Source organism: Halichoerus grypus, chromosome 5, assembly GCF_964656455.1.
Source record: "Halichoerus grypus chromosome 5, mHalGry1.hap1.1, whole genome shotgun sequence".
NCBI lineage: Eukaryota > Metazoa > Chordata > Mammalia > Carnivora > Phocidae > Halichoerus > Halichoerus grypus.
In genome coordinates this window covers 134962746-134984059 of record NC_135716.1, presented here as the reverse complement: position 1 = coordinate 134984059, position 21314 = coordinate 134962746, and the positions used below count along the sequence as shown (strand labels likewise).

Genomic DNA, 21314 nt, shown 5'->3' with positions numbered 1-21314 from the left:
CATCATAATTGGTAATTTTATGAACACTTGCTTGTCCTAACTCCAAGTTCAAGGAACATAAGAATTGTACCTAGCATGCTGCCTGATACACAGTAGGTCCTCAATAATCGTTTATTAATAAACAGATTAGTGAGTGAATATTTTGAATGGAGAGTAAGAAAATGTCTATTAGGGATTGGAATCTGTTCAAGGACAGATTTTTTTCTTTTTGTTTGTTTGTTTGTTTGCTACGTCAAACGCCATTGAATTTCAGGACCGAAAGAGAAGTAAGTGGTCATTTAGTCCGACCCCGCACAGATGCCCTCTTCAGCCTTCCTGAGAAACCCGACCAACATGCTTGGCTGAAACATCCTTGGTGACAGGAAACTCACTACCTCACTACCTCTAGTCTTTGCCAATTTGCTTTCCTTTTCTATTCCTCTCAATTATTGCAATCTTTATAGTAGCATTTTGCGCGCGTGATGGAGCAGAGGCCCGGAAGTCTGGGAGTGGGAGGAACAGAGGGAACCCCAGTGCCTAGCTCAGAGTCTGAGAACCCCTGGCGGGGTGGGCGCGCTATAGCTGACAGCTGCCTGAAGCAGCGGCGCCGCCTTCCTGCTGGGATCGCCTCGGCCCTCGGCCTCCCCGCAAGCCAGGGGTCCGTCCTCCTTCGCCAGCTCTTTGCTTCTCCCGCCAGGCCCGCGGCCACGCGCTGCGGCGTTCCCCGCGGCCGCCCCGGTCACCTGCGCGGCCGTCCTGGGCGCTGGGGTCCTCTGCTGCCGCCCCGGGGCGGTCGCCGAGGGCGCGGGGCGCGCGCGGGCGGCCACCGGCTCTTCCCTCCCTTCTCCCCACCCCACGCGCCCCCCCCTCCCCGGCCCCTCCTCCCCACACTCCGCTGCCCTCGGCTCTCCGGGGAGTTGCCCGGCACCTTGGGCGAGGAGTTCGGAGGCGCCCCACCGCAGAGCCCACGGCCCGCCGAGCGCGAGCGACGCAGGTGTCCGAGCCCGGGTGCCGCGGCCGCCATCTCTGCCTTCCGCGTGGGTTGGACCCGGGCAACGAGGTGGGAGCCCTTCTCTCTCCTCCACCCCCTACAGCCACCTTTCCCGCTCTCGGCAGCTGGAGGAGCGGAGCGCTGGGGCGCGCGCGGTCGGCGCGGAGCCCGCGGGCCACTGGGGGAGACGGGGAGTCCGGGGACGACTCGGCGGCGCCACCGGAGGGGCCAGCGCTCGGGGGTGGCGGGAGGGGCGGCGCGGACTCTTGGTTCCCCAGGCCGGGGATCGGGAGGCTCCCGGGGCGAGGAGGGTCGGGGCGCGCGTCTGACGGCAGCCGGCCGCCCCCGGGCGCGCACCTGCTGAGTGCCCCCGAAACGACGTGCCCCCCAGCCAACTTCTTTTCCAGGTCTCCTTCCTACTTTGGAAACTGAAGGGACTGCGACGTAAACCAGTAAGCCCTGCGGCTCGGGGAAGCGTTTGTTTGTTTGGCTGAGGAGAGAACAAACTTGTGCTGGAGTGGTTTAAATCCCAGCTTCTTTTTAACCCTCTCCCGTTCTCCCCAAAGAAATGGGAAAAACAAAATAACGAACCCAAACCCAACCAAAGCACTTATCTAAAGGGGTTCGTAGAGGTGAGAAAAATAGACCTAACTGAGGAATCAGTGCAAACCCCAGGTATGGTGAAGCCGCCTAAGAGAGTAGTTGTTGCCAGTGTTAGTTTTAGGACTTGTGTTTGCTAACAGATGAGGGGGCTCCGTTAAGTCTGTAAGAGATCCTTCTATTGAGGGCCTGCCTGGAGTGTCCTCTGTTAACATGTACTTCGGTTAAGTATTAAAGTATATTGAAAGAAATGCTCTCTCAGAGCTCTGGATTTGGAGTCAGAATATCTGGATTTTGGCAGGATTAGCCATTTATTATCCGTGACAATTGTGGTTAGCTTAACCTCTCTGGGCCTCATTTTCCTCATTTGTCGAATTAGAGGGTTGGATTCTGGGGGCCTTTTAATAATATTTAAGATGTTTCCCAACTTAAAAATGTATAATTCGGTAACTCTTTAACATGTTGCGAACATTGCTAAGTTCATGATTTCATGAAACTTTAAAAATCTATTTTGATCTTGGCATTTTGTTTGTATGCCTTTATGAGTTGTGTCTTTAGGGTTTTCCAACCAGAAATTAAAGAGAAAAACGCTTATAAAAGAGTTCAGAAATGTATAGTTTATATGTGAATATTTAGATCATCTCTTACTCTGCCTTAAGGAATTATGTTCAACTTTTCAGCCAATATTTGGCAAAACTGCAGCAAAAACACGTGGCTTTAGCACAGCACTTACTCTCTTTCAGTATTGTATATTTGGAGGAAATAAAAATGGTTTTGGAGGAAAACAGAAATTGTACCTTTCCTATCAATTACTGATCTTGACCAACCTGTGTTACTTTTTAGCATAGTTGTGTGCAGAATATTAAAAAAATGGCTTCAGACCATTTCAAAGCCTCTCTGAAATTAAGCTCAAAAGCAGAGATGCCAATTTTAGTAATGCATTTTAGTTGTCTTGGAATGAAGCCTAGAAAATAGCAGAGGTTAACTTAACAGATAAACCAGAAATTAGGAATTGGCCCACACAAAAAGTTGTACAAGAAGTGTGTGCCCCAAAGGGTCAGTGAACCTTTTACTTAGTTTTGGTTAAAAACAAGCAACAAACAACTGTTGCCTTGTTGGCAGACAGAGGATGTTAGAATGGCTTTTGTTGTTACTTATAATTTAAAATTATTTGAGACATAGTCATCAGTAGTGAGGATAGGTTTTAGAAGTGTTTCTGGCTCTTCTTGGTGGCTTTGATATAAAATAAAATAATATGTTCCCACCCAGCATGTGCCGTGTGTGTAGTTTGGGAAAGTAGAGTGGATTTCAAGTACAGTACTCTTTTGTGAACACATTCCCTCATTTCCATGGCCTTTTCCGCTTTGGGCTGGAAGTGTCCTTACTCATTCAGGCATTTGTCTTGCCTTATATTCTCTGGTGAAGTAGGTAATCATCTCCTTTGAAACAGATGCTCAAGGAGTTAAGTAAATTGGTTGGTGAATGCACAGAGAGTAGGAGAACTCAAATACCCTGACTTCTAGGTGCTTATTGGAAAACAGTAGATGAATCTGACTGCTCAAGGTCTATCCCTGATTCATTCATGGTTTGGGAGCATCACCATGGTTGGCCGAAGTTCTGCTCCTCTTTTGTAATGAGTTTACCAAGAAAAAACAGTCATGTCTTCACACTTAGATCACTATTATGTAATCAAATGGTTTTTGTTTGTGAAGTGCAATATCTGTGGGGGCCTTGGAAATAAAACTTAAAATATCCAGGGGAAAAAAAAAAAGAATTGTCTTGGCAGATACTGTACTGCATTTTTCATACTGAGAACCAAGCACACATACTAAAAAAACATATCCTGTGGAGTTAAAAATGAAGAAAAGGGCTTATAGTCTCCTCTAATTCTTAAAATTTTATGTGATTTACAAATTCCGCTTTTAATTAAAACAGAAAGGCACAAGTGTTCACCTACTGGCCAGACATAGTACATGTAACCTTTTGGAGTGTCAATTCAAATTTGGTCTGCTTATAATTTGGAATATTCCTTCTCACATACTTTTTTTTTTTTTTAAAGATTTTATTTATTTATTAGAGAGAGAGAGACAGCGAGGTGAGAACACAAGCAGGGGGAGTGGGAGAGGGAGAAGCAGGCTCCCCGCAGAGCAGGGAGCCCGATGCGGGGCTCAATCCCAGGACCCTGGGATCATGACCTGAGCCGAAGGCAGACGCCTAACGACTGAGCCACCCAGGCGCCCCTTCTCACATACTTTTTATTAAAACTTTTTGTGGTGCAATAGTGGTATTATCTTTTGTCTTTTCACGCACACGATCTTATTAATCTTTAATTTTTTTAACCCTTTGAGCATATATATGACATAAAAAGAGAGAAGAGGTACAAATAATAATAGCACATGATTATAATAGACAAGTATAAGGTGAATACCCTATTATTCACCACACCAATAAGAGAACATGCCAATATCTAGAAACCTCTTGCTTTTAAGATTTTATTTATTTATTTGAGAGAGAGCGAGAGCGTGAACGGGGTGAGGGAGAGGGGCAGATGGAGAAGCAGGCTCCCTGCTGAGCAGGAAGCCCAACGTGGGGCTCCATCCCAGGACCTTGGGATCAGGACCTGAGCCGAAGGCAGACACTTACCCAACTGAGCCACCCAGGCACCCCCACATTATCTCTTAAACCCATTCCTGTTAATCTTTTGTTTTCAGTACTCTGCCAAAACTACCCCTGTCCTGGTCACCAATGTCATTACCTTTCCTAAATGTGATAGTTAGTTGTCAATGTTAATCTTCCTTTACCTATTGATAACATTGTCACGGGTATCACTGTCTGCTCAATGTAATCCTTCCTTATTGACTTCCAGGACACCACGCACGCTTGGTTTCCCTCCTTCTTCACTGGCCACTCCTGTTTCCTTTGCCCATCAGGAGCTTCTCTGAGAGGTTTTACCCTTCAAATGCCTTAAGGTTTAGTCCTCAGGAGCTCTTTTCTCTCTACACTCTGATGATTACATGCAATCTCCTTATTTTTTCTCTTTGATCTTTATAGTTGTATACTGATGACTTGAAAATGATATATATAGCTCAAGACTTGACCTCCCTCCCTGACCTCAGGGACACGTCTATATCAGCTGCCTACTCAGCATTTCCATTTGGATATCCAGTAGACATCGCCAGTTCTACCTGCTCCAAACAGAATCTTCGTCTTGCCCAAGTCTACTCTATCTGTAGTCTTCTTCACTTCCAGCCACCCTTTCACTTGCTCTGACCCCAAACCTTGGAGACATCTTAGTTTCTCCCATTCCCTCATACCTGAGATGTAATGTGTCAGGAAATCCTCTTTGCTCTCCCTTCAGAATCAATCCAGAATCTAATTACTTCTCATCACCTCCATGGCTGCCACTGTGGTCTGAGCTGCCATCATATCCCACATGAATTATTGCAAGGACCTCCTAACTGGTCTCCCTTTCTTTATCCTTTGCCCTCTATAGTCTATTCTCAAAACTGCAATCAGAGCTCTCCTTTTACTGCCTATGTCAAATCGTGTCACCTTTCTGCTTCAAAAGCTCCGATTGCTTTCTAGTTCATATGGACTAAGGTTTTAGGATCTCCTGCAAGACCCTACCGGATCTTTCTCCTCTCTCCTTTACCTATCTGATCTCATTGCCTACCGTTCTTCTCTCTGGTCTTGCTACTCCTTGACTATATATCAGAGACCACTTTTGTGTTTCAGTTACCTCTCCCTGGAATACACTTGAAATGTTCAAATACTTCCTTTTCAATTAGGCCTACTCTGATTATCACATTTAAATGACACATCCTCTGTCCTTGCAATACACTTTTTTCCCTTTCCTTTGCTTTTCCCCATATTACTTATCACCTTTCTCATTTATTATGTTTTTCCCTCTATTTCTGTTAGAATATAAACTCTGTGAGAATGGATTTTTTTTTCCTATTTTGCTCACTAGTGTATCCCCAGTACCTGAAATAGGGCCTAGCACCTGAGAGATGCTCAGTAATTTTTTTTATTGATTGAAGGTTGTTGCTGACAGTGGTTGTTGTTTATTTTCATTGCTGGATATATTTCACTATATTCATATATAATAACTTATTGTTTACTGATTCTGATGATGAATAATCAGGTAGTTTCCATTCCTCCCTATCTTCCTCCTTCTCATCTTCTTTCCTTCCTGCCTACTTTTGTCCCCCTCCCTCCCTTTCTCTCTCTCTCTTCCTTCCTTCATTCCTTCCTTCCACCCTTCCCTTCTCTTCCCTTCTTCCCTCCCTTTCCTTTCCTTCCTTTTTTTCTTTCTCTGCCATAAATAAACAACTATGATTCTTCTTCTACAAGTGTCATGGTGCACAGATGCAGGAGTTTCTTAAGAGTATAAAACTATTAGTCAGATTACTAGATCACAGGGCTTGCAGATAATAGCCTTGTTAGATAATGCCACATTTTTTCACTATGGGTCTACCAATTTACATTCCTGCTTTCATTGCTCTACAGTTTTGCCAAAACTTAATATTATCAAAATATTTAATTTTTGTCCATCTGGTGGGTATGTATTGTTATCTCATTATTTTTTGTTTCTTTAATTACTAGTGAGATTGAGCTTGGTATCTGTTACGCTGTAGTAACAAATGATCTCCAAATCTCATTGACTTAATATATAATAAAGCTTTATTTTTCATTCATGCAAAGTTTCCTGTGGATTAAAGCAACTTTCCAGGGCAACTGTCCTTAGTAACTCAGAGGTCTAAATTCAGGGAATGTCCATCATTCTGTAGTTCTACAATCTGCAACACAGGCCTTGCCCAGTTGGTATAGTCTGGGAAGAAAAGCATGGATAATCATGAGCTAACTTTAAATACATTTATCTGGAAGTGACATGAATTGTTGCCACTCACATTTTAGGAGCAAAAGAAGTCATGTGGTATGCTTAACTTTAAGGAGGTGGGGAAAGTTAATCTTCTTTGGTGCTAAAAGGAAAATAAATCTGGGAATACTGGTGAGCAGCAATTTATTAGCTACCTATTACTGTGCAACAAAATACCCCAAAATTTAATGGCTTAAAACAACAAATATTTATTATTTCAAACATCAAGAGTTAATATATTCATAGGTATGTTTGTGTGCCCTGTATTTGTGCTTTTGGTTTCTGTATTTTTGCCCATATCACATTGTTGTAATTACTGAAGATTTAAATTAAATTTTGCTATCTGGTAAGTGTGGTAGCAAATCCTCTCACTTTGTGCAATTTTTTCAGGAGTGCAATAGCATTCCTTGGCCCTTTGCCTTTCCATATACATGTTTTTGAATCAGCGTGTCAAGTTCTATAAAATTTGTTAGGAATTTAATGGAGGTTGTGTTGAGGTTGTTTTGAGTCTATAAACAATTATTTTATTTTTTTTAAAGATTTAATTTTTTATTTGACACAGAGAGAGACTGAGAGAGGGAACACCAGCAGGGGGAGTGGGAGAGGGAGAAGCAGGCTTCCCGCTGAGCAGGGAGCCCGATGCGGGGCTCTATCCCAGGACCCCGGGACCATGACCTGAGCTGAAGGCAGACACTTAACCGACTGAGCCACCCAGGCGCCCCAACCCTATAAACAATTAAAAGGAAATTGATATCTTTTAAATATTTGGCCCTAGAATCCATGACTATCTCCCAGTATATTAGGTCTTCTCTGATACAAGAAATGTAAATGTTGTTTCAATATTTTCCTTAGGAGTTCTTGGGTAACTTCTTGTTAGATTTATCACAGGAATTGCATGGTTTTGTTTTGTTTTTTAGTTTTTTTTTATTCTTTAATTTTTTTAAATTTATTTGACAGAGAGAGAGATAGCGAGAGCAGGAACACAAGCAGGGGGAGTGGGAGAGGGAGAAGCAGGCTTCCCGCCGAGCAGGGATCCCGATGCGGGGCTCAATCCCAGGACCCTGGGATCATGGCCTGAACCAAATGAGTCACCCATGTTTTAAAATTTATTTTAAATAATATCTTTAGAAAAATTCATTGTCTGTTTGTTGATACCATATAGAAATATACTTGACATTTAAATGTATTTTCAAAATAATAGCTTCATTGGATTGTAATTCACATAACATTCATCTTTTTTTTTTTTTTAAGATTTTATTTATTTACTTGACAGAGAGATAGAGAGAGAGCACAAGTAGGCAGAGCGGCAGGCAGGGGGAGAGGGAGAAGCAGGCTCCCTGCGGAGCAGGAAGCCTGATGTGGGGCTCAATCCCAGGACCCTGGGATCATGACCTGAGCCAAACGCAGCTGCTTAACTGACTGAGCCACCCAGGCACCCCAACATTCAACTTTTTATGGTATACAACTCATGGTTTTTAGTACATTAACAAATTTATGCAAATTTATGCAGCCATCACCACTATCTAATTTGAGAACATTTTCATCACTCTTCAAAGAAACTCTGTACCCATTAGCATTCATTCCCCAATCCTCCTCCTCCTGTGCCTCAAAACCACTGATTTACTTTCTGTGTTTATGGATTTGCCTCTTTTGGATATTTCACATAAATAAAACCATGGGGCCTGTAGTGACCAAATTCTTCCATTTAGCAGGTTTTCAGGGTTCATCTATGCTACAGCATGGATCTGTACTTCATTCTTTTTGTATAGCCAAATAATATTCCATTATATGGGTATACTACTTTTTGTTTATTCATTCATCAGTTGATGGACATTTGGATAAGCTTCCACTTCTTGGCTATTATGAATAATGCTGCTACTAACATTTGTGTATAAGTTTTTATGTGAAAGTATGTGTTTATCTCTTTTGGGTATATACCTATGAGCAGAATTCCTGAGTCACATGGCAACACTGTGTTTAGCATTTAAAGATCTGCTAAACTGCATCCCAAAGCAGCTTTCATCGTTTTACATTCCCCCCAGCAATGTGACCCTTAACTCTACATTGCCAACAGGCCAAGCTTAAAAAGATGTGGTTAATGGCAGTATAATGTTTTCAAGTAAATTTTAGTAAGTATTTATAAGAAATATTAGACATGGCAATGCTGGATATGTTGTGAAAATTACTGTCAAATTTAAGTGCCACGTACTTGGGAGTTTAAAATCTTTTTCAGAATTGTGAACACTTAATATGTTTAAGGTAGACCATGAGAAACTTTTGTGGATATTGATTCTCACTGAATAAAAGTCCGCAATTCACGTAGTCTATAAAATTAGTAGGCTAGGTTCTTCCCCCTTACACAATTTTATGGTACCAAATAAAGTCTCCCCAAAAGTGAATACAGTCCACACTCAGTTAGTGCGGGAGAGTGTTTGCCTGGCCAGTGCGGTCTTTCAGTGATCTGCTCAGCTGGGCGAGAGCTCCAGGTACAGCATGGAGACTTGCTGAGGAGAGCACAGAGCTATGGGGAGCCGCTGCCTGGGGGACAGGTGGATGATCTCGAGGAAGAGAGTCGTGTATTTGAATCCCACGGGAGTACTATGAACTAGCAAAAGAAAATGACCTAACTAGAGAATCTCTTAAGGGGCATTGTGATATTAATCTTAAAAGTCTTTGCCAATTAGTGGGAAAAAATCCAGAAACAATCTAGACTTACAAATGTGTATACATATGGGTAAAATAGTGAATGAGAAAGAGAAGAAGTGAGGGCAGAGAGAGAGGATTTACTCCTGGGCCAATAGTTTCTGTAAGGTTTATGGGAACATATACGTGTTTTATCTGTTTGTACTGGAGAATAGCTAAAGATTTGAAACAAACAGAGATTCTCAGGAGCTTCTATAATGGTATTATAATGGACTTTAAAAGTGTGAATTCATGTTTAAGAACAGCTGCTACCAAATATTTGTTTTGTGAAGGCATAGGACAACTTAGTTTTTCTGAGACTCAGATTTTCCCATTTTACTTTATCCAGCAGCTGTTATTTGGGTGTCTAAGCCTATGAAAATTGAGAAACTATGAACATGAGATAATCGAACAATTAGATTTCTGTATGTACCAACAAAATTTCTGAACCAAACTGGTGTTTAGGAGCTAAAAGAGAAAATAAATTATAAACAGACATAGATAAACACACACATTATATCAACAGAGAGAGAAAACATACTGACACACACATAATAAGCACCCAATAATTGCAGTTGCTGTCATGTTATTAAATGTTATCTCTTAGAATTATGACATACTCACCATATTAGACCTACCCAGGAGGTAGCTGGGTATTTCTCTAGTGACCTGGGTGTCTTGCGGCAACACTGCTAGTCACAGGTTTGATTTGAGGGAGAGAAGGTTTTTGCACAGAATGAACAGGATGTAAAAAATGTTCTTTCTATAAAAAGCAGTCATCTGGGCAAGTGGCTTCTTGGTCTTTTGATTCCCAATTTGCAAATCAGTTCACACACAGGAGTTCTTATTGTCTTTTACTGATATTCTTTGGCCGATCTTTGTTTTTACTGACCGTAGGTTCTGTGGGAATCTATGCTTCCTATGCCTTCCCATTCTTTAAGGGGGCAGTTAACTCATTACTCTTCTATGATATCTGTTATGATTTCCCCAAACTAGAAGTAATCTCTCTGATTTCTCCTAATTATCCTCTTTCTAGGTAGTTGTAGTTCTGTAAATCTAGACATCATGGATTTTTAAGTATATTATACTACCATTTTTGTACCTCCAAGAAAGAAAAGGCTCTGCCTATTTAACTATTTTACAATGCTTTCTCATCCTTTAGAATTTTTGTCTTATATCTACTGGAAGAGCTCTTTTAGAATTAGTTAAATAAAGATTTTTGTTTAAATCTTATTGCTCTCATAAGGAAAGTGTAAATCAAAGAAATTGGTTAAGGAATTCTTTTTCATATTCAGAATCAGTTTTTTTTTTTTTTAATTGCTTTTCAACTCAGTGCTGTTGATGTCAATATTTTTCCAAACACTAGCATATTCTGGGTTATCAAGAATACTTGTGATATAGCACTTCATAAAAGAATGCTTCACTGTTGTTTCTTAGATTTTCTACCAGTGTGGTCCATTTTGCAAACGTGATGCTGGCTCTTTATATGGTCTTCCCATAAAATGTCAACATAAGGTTTTCAGACAACACTCAGGACTCCTATTCCTTCCTCAAATGGTCTTTAAATAGTTTGTTGCCCGAAATATTGATGGGTTAAAATTGTCCAGTCTGTCATGAGGAAAGCGCCCCAGTTTGTCTGTATGCAATCAATGACAACTCGATCACAGCTGCTACTAGGCCATCGGTAATTGTGAGATGACATCGATTTTAACAAAGATCTTGATGTCAGAGGTGTTAACATATTGTGAACCTTAAAATAGAAGAAATACAACACTACTCTCTTCTTTTGTATTCCTTGGAGTTCAACTAAAATTTCACTTCTGTGAACCTTTCGTTGGCCCCTAGGACTTTGTTAGTAGCTATTTTCTCTGAAATCTCGTAGCCCTCTATTTAGTTAAAAGGACTCAATAATAATTTTACATGAAAATAATCCACGCACATGGTTACAGAAACCTACTGCAATCAAAAAATTCTCGTCCCCTGCCCCACTACCCTCACTGTGCCCGTGCTGACCTTGGGAACAACTAACTTGAACCATTTCTGGTTTTGGTTCTTAGGCCTGTGGCTTCCTCTGAAGGGCTGGATAATATGCTTACACTGACTTCTTTTCATTTATCAACCATAAACAGATACTGTAGTAGAAGAGAATTTAGCTTACTAGTTTTGCCTTCTTTCTTTCTCTGTTCCTGCATATAATTATATTAATTTTCTGAGCTTTTTAATTGGTTACATTTATAATTCCTTCCACTATTTCTGTTCCATTCACTACAGACAGTTCCTCTTGCCTTCCTACAGCATCAGGTTGCGATATTTCACTCTTTGCCTTCCCACTCTCTCTCCTTATATAATCATACCGCCCAAGTTTTGAGAGCTATATAGTGAGAGTATTATTAATATTTCATGTTTAGTATTGTAATTAATTGAATCTTTCATTTTTGTCTAAATGGTTGAACAAAAAAGTTGAAAAATCTATAAATAGCGTTAATGTTATTATGACTGTAAATATCATTCACTGCAGAATCAAGAAGTGTCCCGGGATTGCATTTCATTTAATATGACTCCTTAGCCACCCAAAGGAGAATCTTCCCAGAATCAAGGTTAAGGGGATTCTTCCTTCTTTCAAATGGATTCTTTAATTCCAGCACTTGGTCAAAATTGTGCCATGTATGGGGCACCTGGCTGGCTCAGTCCATAGAGAATGTGACCTTTGATCTTGGAGTCGTGACTTCAAGCCCCACGTTGGGTATAGAGTTTACTTAAAAAAAAGCATGCCATATTTTATTTTGATTCATATTTAGATCAGGACTTTCTGTAAAGCTTTTTCTAATTATTTTTTCTTGTTGGGAGAAGGTAGGTGGGCCTTCTTCATTATACCTTTAATTTTTAGTTTTTTATTCATTCTCTTTATTTTTTTGGAATCCATTTAATTCTTCTTTTTGACGACCATGAACTCATATTCTTATTTGGCCTAGTGGCCTCAATTTTGAAATATGACTTCCTTTTTTCCCTTGTGCTATTCTGTGGGTTCTGTTTTTGTTTTTGTCAGATTTTTGCAGCTTCAGAATCATATTACACATTGAATTACCTCCATTCCTGCCTTCCTTCTGGCCATTTCCTTTCAGGGGTCATCTGCTATCTGGACTGGTCATTCTCAAGTCTTTGGAGCCATCAACTGGGTTGTAGTCATGCTTTTCTGAATCCTGAATCCCTGAATCCTTCTTTCTTGGTTTACTCCTCATTTTGCTGGAATACCTTGTAAAATTCCTTCTGAGAAAGAGACTCATAGGATATAAATTTAGTCATCGTGTTATTGAAAATATATTTGCTTTGCTCTGATACTTGCTTGACTGGCTAATAGAATTTTCTACTGTAGTAATTTTCCATCAGGCGTCACTGGATTATCTTCCAGTGTTTTGGTATAAAACATTTGTTTTATAGTATTCATTGTTTCACTGTATTCATTGTTTTGGTATAAAACATTTGCTTCCATTCTGTTTCTCATTCTTTTAGAGATGTTTTTCTTCTCTGGAAACCTTTCCTGTCTTCTCTTCTTTGCTCTTTCGTAATTTCTTAGTGATACGTTTAGCATTGGATATTTTTTCCATTCTTACTGCTTGTACTTGGTACACTTTTTTTTTTTCTTGAGTTTGGAAACTTGTGTCTCTTACCAGCTCTGGAAAAGTTTTTCATATTATTTCATTGATCATTTTCTCTTTATTCTCTTTTTCTGGAAGTACTACTGGTTGGATATGGATCATTTGACCTTTTTTTTTTTTTAAGCATTTTTTTCCTCTTTTTTCCTTTTGGGGAGGAATTAATTATGCACATGTGTTTGCTAACATTTCTACTGAAAAATGTTTTTGCAACTATGCATGTGATTTTCCAAAGCTCTTTCTTCTGAGTATGATTCCTTTATCAGAGCAATCTTTGAATTTATGGATGCAACGTCTTCTGAAAATGTCCTTGAAGATACTCATGAACATTTGTTAAAGCTATTTTTTCTACTCTGATTTATTTATATCCTCTGTGGTAGGTTTTCTTTCTTTTTTTTTACAAAATTTTTTCATTGTGCCGAAGTCTTCATGTCTTAGTTCACGTCTCTATTCAGCATGGCTGTTAAGGGGAAAAACAGGAAGAATGTGAATTCTGTGCATATGGGCAGTGTTTGTCAACTGATAGGCTTTATTCTAGGCACTTGAGCGGGGAGCTGCCTTTTATGCAGAAGGTCAGTCCCCCTAAATATCAGAACATGTAAGTTCTTTACCATGTTCGTGTCAAGTCTATACTGAAAGCCCAAGTTCTCCTCAAATAACTTGTGCTTTTTAACTCCTTTAATATATAGGAGTATATGGAACAATTTTTTATTTTCTTTGGCTATTTGACAACTTTGGATATTTTGTCTCTGTTTGGGGATTTCCCTACCTTATAAATCCCTATTTTCCCAAGTTTCCTGGCTGCCTATATGTAGACTGTGAACTAGGCTGAATCAGTGAGAGGCATTCATGCCAAATCTTAGATCAGAAGTGTGGGATATGGAAGAACAGATGAGCTCAGAGGAACTCAGAGGTAGTAGGCATTGAGGCTTCAGTCATAACATGCAATGTCTTAGCATGGTAGCAGGGTTATCTTTTCTAGAGCAATTTTCATGGGATTTTGGGTGAGGTTCTTGGCTATGTGCTTTATTAGTCAGTTCTCTGACTGTCACTGAGGTTCTGTGAGGTACCCAATAATTTTACTAATTTTTTTTTCTATTAAACTAGCCAGAGTTGTTTCTCTTGTTTGTAAATCACTCCTCTGACAGTTACAGGGAGTTAGATTTGGCTGCTGTGAATTGTTCATGAGGGGATAAAGAAAGTCAGATATTTCATATGCAGAACAAAACCGTCTCTTTTGGCCGCACATCACCCTGCCCTTTACCATTCAGAACATTTCCAGGGTTTTGCTAAATAAATTTGTTCCTTCGTTGATGACAGCCCCTTCCCCAAATATCCTACGTAGTCACTTCCTTCATTCTACATTGATCTTTGCTTCATCTTCCAGAAATTTGTTTAAATCTCTCTTTTGCTGCTGGTCCCCTCTCATTCTCTGTTCTACTGGTTGATAATGATTTACTTCACTGTAATACTAAAGACATCTCAGGAGTAAGAGAAGATCAGTTTATTTCTTCAGTTTGTCATCTTGAATGTGAAGTCCCATGATACTTTACTCATATTGGTATTATAGAACTTTGATATATAAAAAAGTCATAAAACAATGTTACTTGTTAAAATAAATGATGATTTCCTATTAATTTTTATATTTCTAGTCCCTTGTGTGGTAACTTATATTGTACCAAATAGTTAGCTAATAATTAAATGAGTTAATTTATGTACAGATTTTTAAATTACTTTGTAGGTAAGATGCCTATTCCTACTCAACTTTGTTGACTTTCTGGTACCTAAGTCTCTGAATTCTAGCTTATCCCTCTGTATTTTCAAGGAAGTAATGTGCAACAAGATCACATAATTAGAGTCATATCAGGAATTAAAACACTTGAAATTAAGTTTTCAAAGTGACAAATGCTTATACCAAGATGATGGAAGGTTTTTTTTTTTTTTAATTTTAAAGTAAGTCTTTAACAGCTACTTGATGGGAAGGAATAGCATGACCAATTTCTGTCTTAAGTGAAGAATGACAAGATTAGTAGAGATAGACCAGGCTATATTTATTTTGACACTTGAAGAAATAGGGTTTTTCATTTATATTTAAATAAAATACTTAAATGGTGTTGTTTAAGTGAAAAATGGGCGGAAAGTAAAAGCAAGAATTAGTGGCAGATGGCGCTCATTGAGTTTACTCATCAAGGCAACAGAATTGTCAGAATTGCTTTTCTAACTCATAAACTTTTCTACAAACCTAGAGACTTTGTGAGATCATTGGAGCAAGTTGTAAATAATTTCCTTTCTTCCACTCAAACACTAATTGAGACTATTCTGCTTTATATTTAGGTAGAATTTGATACATAAAGATACACAAAGAATTTTCTGTGATAGAAGTTAAAGTCTGATTTTCTTCTGAAAACCCATAATATGATAATTCAGGAGAATATAGATTTTGATTTTTCCTTTTGTTTGAAGTTTATAATAATAACTCAAGAATCAGTGATGTGTTTAATATGCTTACTCTGGTGTATTATGAAAATTGAATTACGGACTGCACATCTAGGTGTTATGGATGGATCATTTAGATCAGTCTATGAATGAATCTGTATATTTTATGAAGATTTCAAATAAAACACATTATTCGTCTTAACTGTCAACATAGAATGACTATATTCCAGGGGGAACGTTAGGCAATATAATCTCAAACTCCTCATAGCTTGATGTTTATCAGTGGCTCAGTTTATAGGAGCTATACTTACGGAGGATTGCCTGCGGAACGTGGACTCCATTTATTTATCTACATCAGGAACTCTTAATCTGGGAGCTTTGGATAAATTTCAGAGAGTTTGTTAACCCCCTGAAATTATAGCCCTAATTTTGGGTGTATGTGTCTCCTCCTGGCAATTGGTACCTTGCTCTTATCAAATTCTCAACAATATCCATATTTATTTATTGTTTTAAAAGATTTTATTTATTTGTGTGAGAGGGAGAGTGAGGGAAGGGAGGGGCAGAGGGAGAGGGAGAAAGAATCCCAAGCAGACTCTGCTGTGCAGCTCTACGTGGGGCTTGATCTCACAACCCTGATACCATGATCTGAGCCGAAATCAAGAGTCTGACACTTAGCCTACTGAGCCACTCAGGCACCCCAACAAGATCCATATTTAAAAATGGTTAAGGGGGCGCCTGGCAACAATCAGTTTGTTCTCTGTATTTATGTCTGATTCTGCTTTCTGTTTGTTTATTCATTTGTTTTGTTTTTTTTTAGGTTCCACATATGAGTGAAATCACATGGTATTTGTCTTTCTCAGTCTGACTTATTACACTTAGCATCTATGTTGTCCATCCATGTTTCACAAATGGCAAGATCTCTTCCTTTTTAATGGCTGCATAATATTCCTGTGTGTGTGTGTGTGTGTGTGTGTGTGTGTGTGTGTGTGGTGTGTGTGACATCTTTGTTATCCATAGAACGCATCTTTTGAAGATTGTTATTTTCTTAGTATGATGCCGCCAGACTATTTTGAAGAATATTTCAAGAGTCATATCATGCCATTCATTCATTCACTCATTCATTCAGCATTCATACAGAAAGCACCTAGTAGGTGACAGGCAGGCTTCCATGTGTGAAGGATATAATGATGAAAAGGAAATAGTAAAAAGAATCTCTTGGTCTAGTGGAGTTTACATTCTAGTGGGGAGAGTTAGACAATAAGCAAGAAAAACAAGAAGTCATATTCACATTAGGTAGTGTGATAAGTGTGATAAGGAGAAAATTCAGCAGTAACAGCAGATATGCGTGTTGGGGTGGGGAAGGTGTTGAAATTTTAGATGGGCTAGTCAGGAAAGGTTCCGAGAAGGTGACTTGAACAAAGGAAGAGCGGTAGTTGATGAGGTCAGAGGGGCACTCAAGATCCAGGACATTGTAGCTCTGTGCAGGACTCAGACTTGTACTCAGAGTGAAAAGGAGAGTACTATAGTGTTTGGGGCAAGCCAGACATGATCTAGACCACTCTAGATGCTGCACTGAGAATAGACTGAACTGGAGAGGAAGGGTAGCAACAGGGAGACCAGTTAGGAGGTACTTCTGACTGTCCAGGGAAGAGATAATGGTGGCTTAGAATAGGGTACTAGCAGTGGAGGGGCTGAGGAACTGTTGAATCGTGTGACGTTTCCATGAAAGTCTGGTACTGTTAGGATGTTCATGAGGATGTTACCTGTTTTGAATTTACTCAGGCAAAAATTTCTTTCTGTTCTTAGTGTTAAGATTATTTGAACATTTCCCCTAAGCTGTTGGTTTCATTTTCAAAGTACTCTGAAGGGGCGCCTGGCTGGCTCAGTCGGTAGAGCATGCAACTCTTGATCTCGGGGTTGTGGGTTCAAGCCCCATGTTGGGTGTAGAGATTACTTAAAAGTACTCTGAATTTATGGTTGAACAATTTGATCATAAGAAAGCATAAGGAAATTAATAGTTCATCTTTAAAAAGTGAATTTAACTGAATGGTATTTTGTATATTACACTTATTTTGGTCTTCTTACCATTAGTTTTCCCTTTGCTTGGTTTTTTTCCTCACAGTTTAAAGATTTCTGCCTTTTTTTTTTTTTTTGGTATTATTTGTGGTTTTGTAAACCTCTTTATGTTCCTTTCTGGTACAATGTAGGGTCATATAAATATTTGCCTCATTGAGTCTATATCAGGCACCATATTTCACACTCTCTTCAAGGTTGCATCTATGCCCTTTTCACTTTTGTGATTGTTTCTCTGTTATGTAAGAGTGAAACCTGCCTGCAAGAATTCAAACCATAAGAATAGTTTGTGTTTTGCATGGACATTAAATAAAAGAACGCTTGTCTTATATAAGCAAAAACAACTGATCTATTTGGTCATTTGACTCAGCAGATCAGTTGAGTTAAAAGTGAGTCAAATCAATTGTTGGACTGAATTATTTGCCACCAGTTGGTTCATTCAAAACACTTAGTCTAATGATATGTTGTATCTATGACACATCCTGACTATGAAACTTGCACTTGGGTTTATTTTAGGAGATATTTTTTAAAAGTTTTTATTTAAATTCCAGTTAGTTAACATACAGTGTAATATTAGTTTCAGGTATAGAATTTAGTGATTTAACACCTCCATACAACAGCCGGTGCTCATCACAACAAGTGCAATCTTAATCCCCATCACTTATTTCATCCATTCCCCGCCCCCCCCAGCAACCTCCCCTTAGGAGAAAATTTTGCATCAGAAACAGGTATCAAAAAATTCATATGATTCGGTAATGAGGAGTCCAAAGACTGAACAGATGTTTAGAAATCCTAAAGACACATTGTGATATCAGTGTATAAAGAACCAAACTTCTGACGAAAAACCAAGAGGCTGAAAAACAAATTTATCAGACTGTAAAATGTTTATGCTCATCCCTTTTCTTCCCGGGAGTTATTAAGTCGGGAACTAAACAAACATGTTTTCCTGTTTACTCATCACATGGTACCAATTCTCAGATGTGACTTATGAGACATGTTTCTCACTTCGTATTTTATAATATTCTTTGTGGTAAAGCTGTGACTTCTATTTTAAAATAAAATCTCTCAGAATCATGAGAAGCTCTGAAAGGGATTGTACAGCTCATCCATCAGGGGGATTTGTACACGAGGAACCTGAGGTCTAGAGTGTTGAAGTCCCAAGTCCTACAGCTGATTGGTTGAAGATACTAGATTGGCACTCAAGACTCCTGACACCTAATTCAGAGCTTTTTACCTCAGATTAACGTTGTGTAGTGAACTGAATCCCCAATTTGAGATAACAAAAAACACTGGAACAACAAAAGCCTTTAGGTTTTCATTACAAATCGAAGCCCAATATATTAAAATTACACTGCCATTCTAATTCATGATGTCCTAGTACGAATAATCTTATTCAAGATGTATTTCAAATTGAGTAGACTTCATGGGAAAGCTTGTCTCTTGAAGTCACCCGATCATTTGGATATATTAAGCCATCAACCTCTCCTTAGATTACTCTGATAACTCTCCAGTGTGAGTATTACTGCATCTGCAAATAAACACTAGGGGTTTCCAAAAGCATACAGGGAAATTTCCTCCTCTTTATTGGAAATAAATATACAGTCAATACCTATGCTGTAACTGTTTGGCTTTGTAGTATCACAGTAAATGTAATGGCTTTAGAAAATAAGAGAAATTTAAGAACTGAGTATAAAAAAATTAATGTTAGATTGTGTACATATTGAATCAAACTTATGAACACTTTTGTTTAGTTAAAAATTTGGTCTTATCCTGTGATGCCTGTCCTGGTTTGTCATGGCATAAAGGAACATTAAAAATTTTTTGAATATGCCATATATGAATATGTGGCTTATATTTTAACTGTGTAAGATAGTATGTGCACGGGAATGAATCTATAATGTCTAGCTATACTTTAATGTGAGACACTTCTCTGATATTGATGCAGAGTATTATAGAGGATTAAAATTTAAAGACTTATTCATAATCCTTTTCCTTTTATATTTTCCCAGACAGCTTGTATCGATAGATGTCAGGTGTTTTGTGTGTTTTGTGTGTGTATTTGTTTTAGATGTACTGTTTTTCAGGTCTACTTCTCTGAAGTAAGATGACTTGTCAAAATTTCTGTGTGGCTTTGTTACATTGGGGTAAGTAATTAGCTTTTTAAATGTCCGTATATAAGAGATTTTGCCCTTAGGGATCCTGTTTTTTTTATCGGCTAGCAGAATTTCCTGTCTGCAGTTAGAAATTCTCATGCTCATGATTAAAAATACAAACCAAACAAAAGTGTAAGTGTGAAAATGAAAACCCTTCTCAATCTCCTGGACCAACCTGATGTGTAGCTTTCCAGAACTATAACACACACAAACATACACAATTTGTGTCTATGGTTGCAAAAATAGAATTGGTCTATATCTATTGTTCTGTGTTTTTCTGCTTAATAGCTTTTCAATTTATCATGACAACTTTTTTTTTTACTGAGTACTTACTGATATGCTTATTCGTTTAATGGTTGCATAACAAAGAACTTACGACTATACCTTAAATTATTAATTTACTTGACCAATTCCCCATTGATAGACATTTCTTTATCTGTAACAAATAATGCTGCATTGAAATCCATACATATATCTTTGTATATTTGGAAGAATATTCCTGTTGATTAATTATTAAAGAGGACTTTCTATGTTAAATAGTATGCACATTTAAAAATTTGATAGGTACTGTGAAATCTTCTCCACAAAATTTCGTACCATTTGCAGTACCAACACAAAGTACATGAATGCTATCCCTTGCATTTCTGTCAAAGATGTATATTATCATTCTTCCACGTTTTTGCCCTGTCAGATAAGGAAAACATGACATCTCATTTCAGTTTTATTTACTTGATTATTTATGAGGTTGAGCACTGTTTATTGACAATTTATATTTCTTTTTTTAAAAAATTTTTATTGTTATGTTAATCACCATATATTACATCATTAGTTTTTGATGTAGTGTTCCATGATTCATTGTTTGCGTATAACACCCAGTGCTCCATGCAGAACGTGCCCTCTTTAATACCCATCACCAGGCTAACCCATCCTCCCACCCCCCTCCCCTCTAGAACCCTCAGTTTGTTTTTCAGAGTCCATTGTCTCTCATGGTTCGTCTGAAAATTTATATTTCTTATGCAATTTTCTAAATCATGTACTTTACCATTTTGTTGCTGGATTTTATCTTCATGAGTTTTCAAAATTTCTAAAATGTCACTGATATTTAGTACTGTATTAGTCAGGGTTCTCCAGAGAAACAGAACCAGGAGAATTTATAGAGAGAGAGAAAGAGATTTATTATAAAGACTTGGCTCACAAGATGGTGGAGGTTGGGAAGTCCCATGACTGCAGTTGGTAGGCTGGAGAGCCAGGAGAGCCGATGGGATAAGTTCCAGTCTGGATACTGCAGGCTTAAGACCCAAGAAGAGCTGATGTTTCAGTTTGAGTCCAAAGGAAGGAAAAGACTGATGTCAGTCAGGCAGCTGGAGTTCCCTCTAACTTAGCCTTTTTGTTCTATTCAGGTCTCCAATTGATCGATAAGGCCTGTCCACGTTAGGGAGGGCAATCTGCTTTTCTCATTTTACTGATTCAAATGTTAAGTTCATCCAGAGCATCCTCACAGACACACCCAAACTACTGTTTGACCAAATGACTGAGCACCCCATGGACCTGGACAAGTGACACATAACCTTAATCATCACAAGCCCTTAACAATTTATTATGTTTTGCAAATTTTTTCTTCCTGCCCATTGTTTGCTACTTAACTTTGTTTTCTTTTACAGTACAGAAAGTTTATTTATGTACACTAACACCCTTATACATTTGTAGAAGCAAGATATGGTGACACTTGAATGTTTTAATTTTAATTTAGTAAATGTAGCATTATTAAATTATAAATGTATATATATCAGATGATAGTTAAAACTAACTCTCTGTATCAAGGAGCAGTTTACTTGGTGGTAGTATGTAAAATATATCGCTATGACACA

At 38.6% G+C, this 21314-nt stretch overlaps 1 protein-coding gene across 8 annotated transcripts in view; it reads left to right on the top strand.

The window, feature by feature from the left end:
* The first annotated feature begins 851 nt into the window (after positions 1–851).
* The window catches only part of LEPR (leptin receptor), an 82220-nt gene continuing 61757 nt past the window's right edge, over positions 852–21314 (top strand). For 2 of the 8 annotated variants that reach the window (XM_078073000.1, XM_078072999.1), the window contains exons 1-3: positions 856–1039; positions 1378–1422; positions 19303–19437. In XM_078073000.1, the coding sequence (XP_077929126.1) occupies positions 19398–19437 (40 nt within the window). In that variant the 5' untranslated portion in view covers positions 856–1039; positions 1378–1422; positions 19303–19397. The other 6 variants (XM_078072995.1, XM_078072994.1, XM_078072998.1 and 3 more) reach the window with 6 other exon arrangements.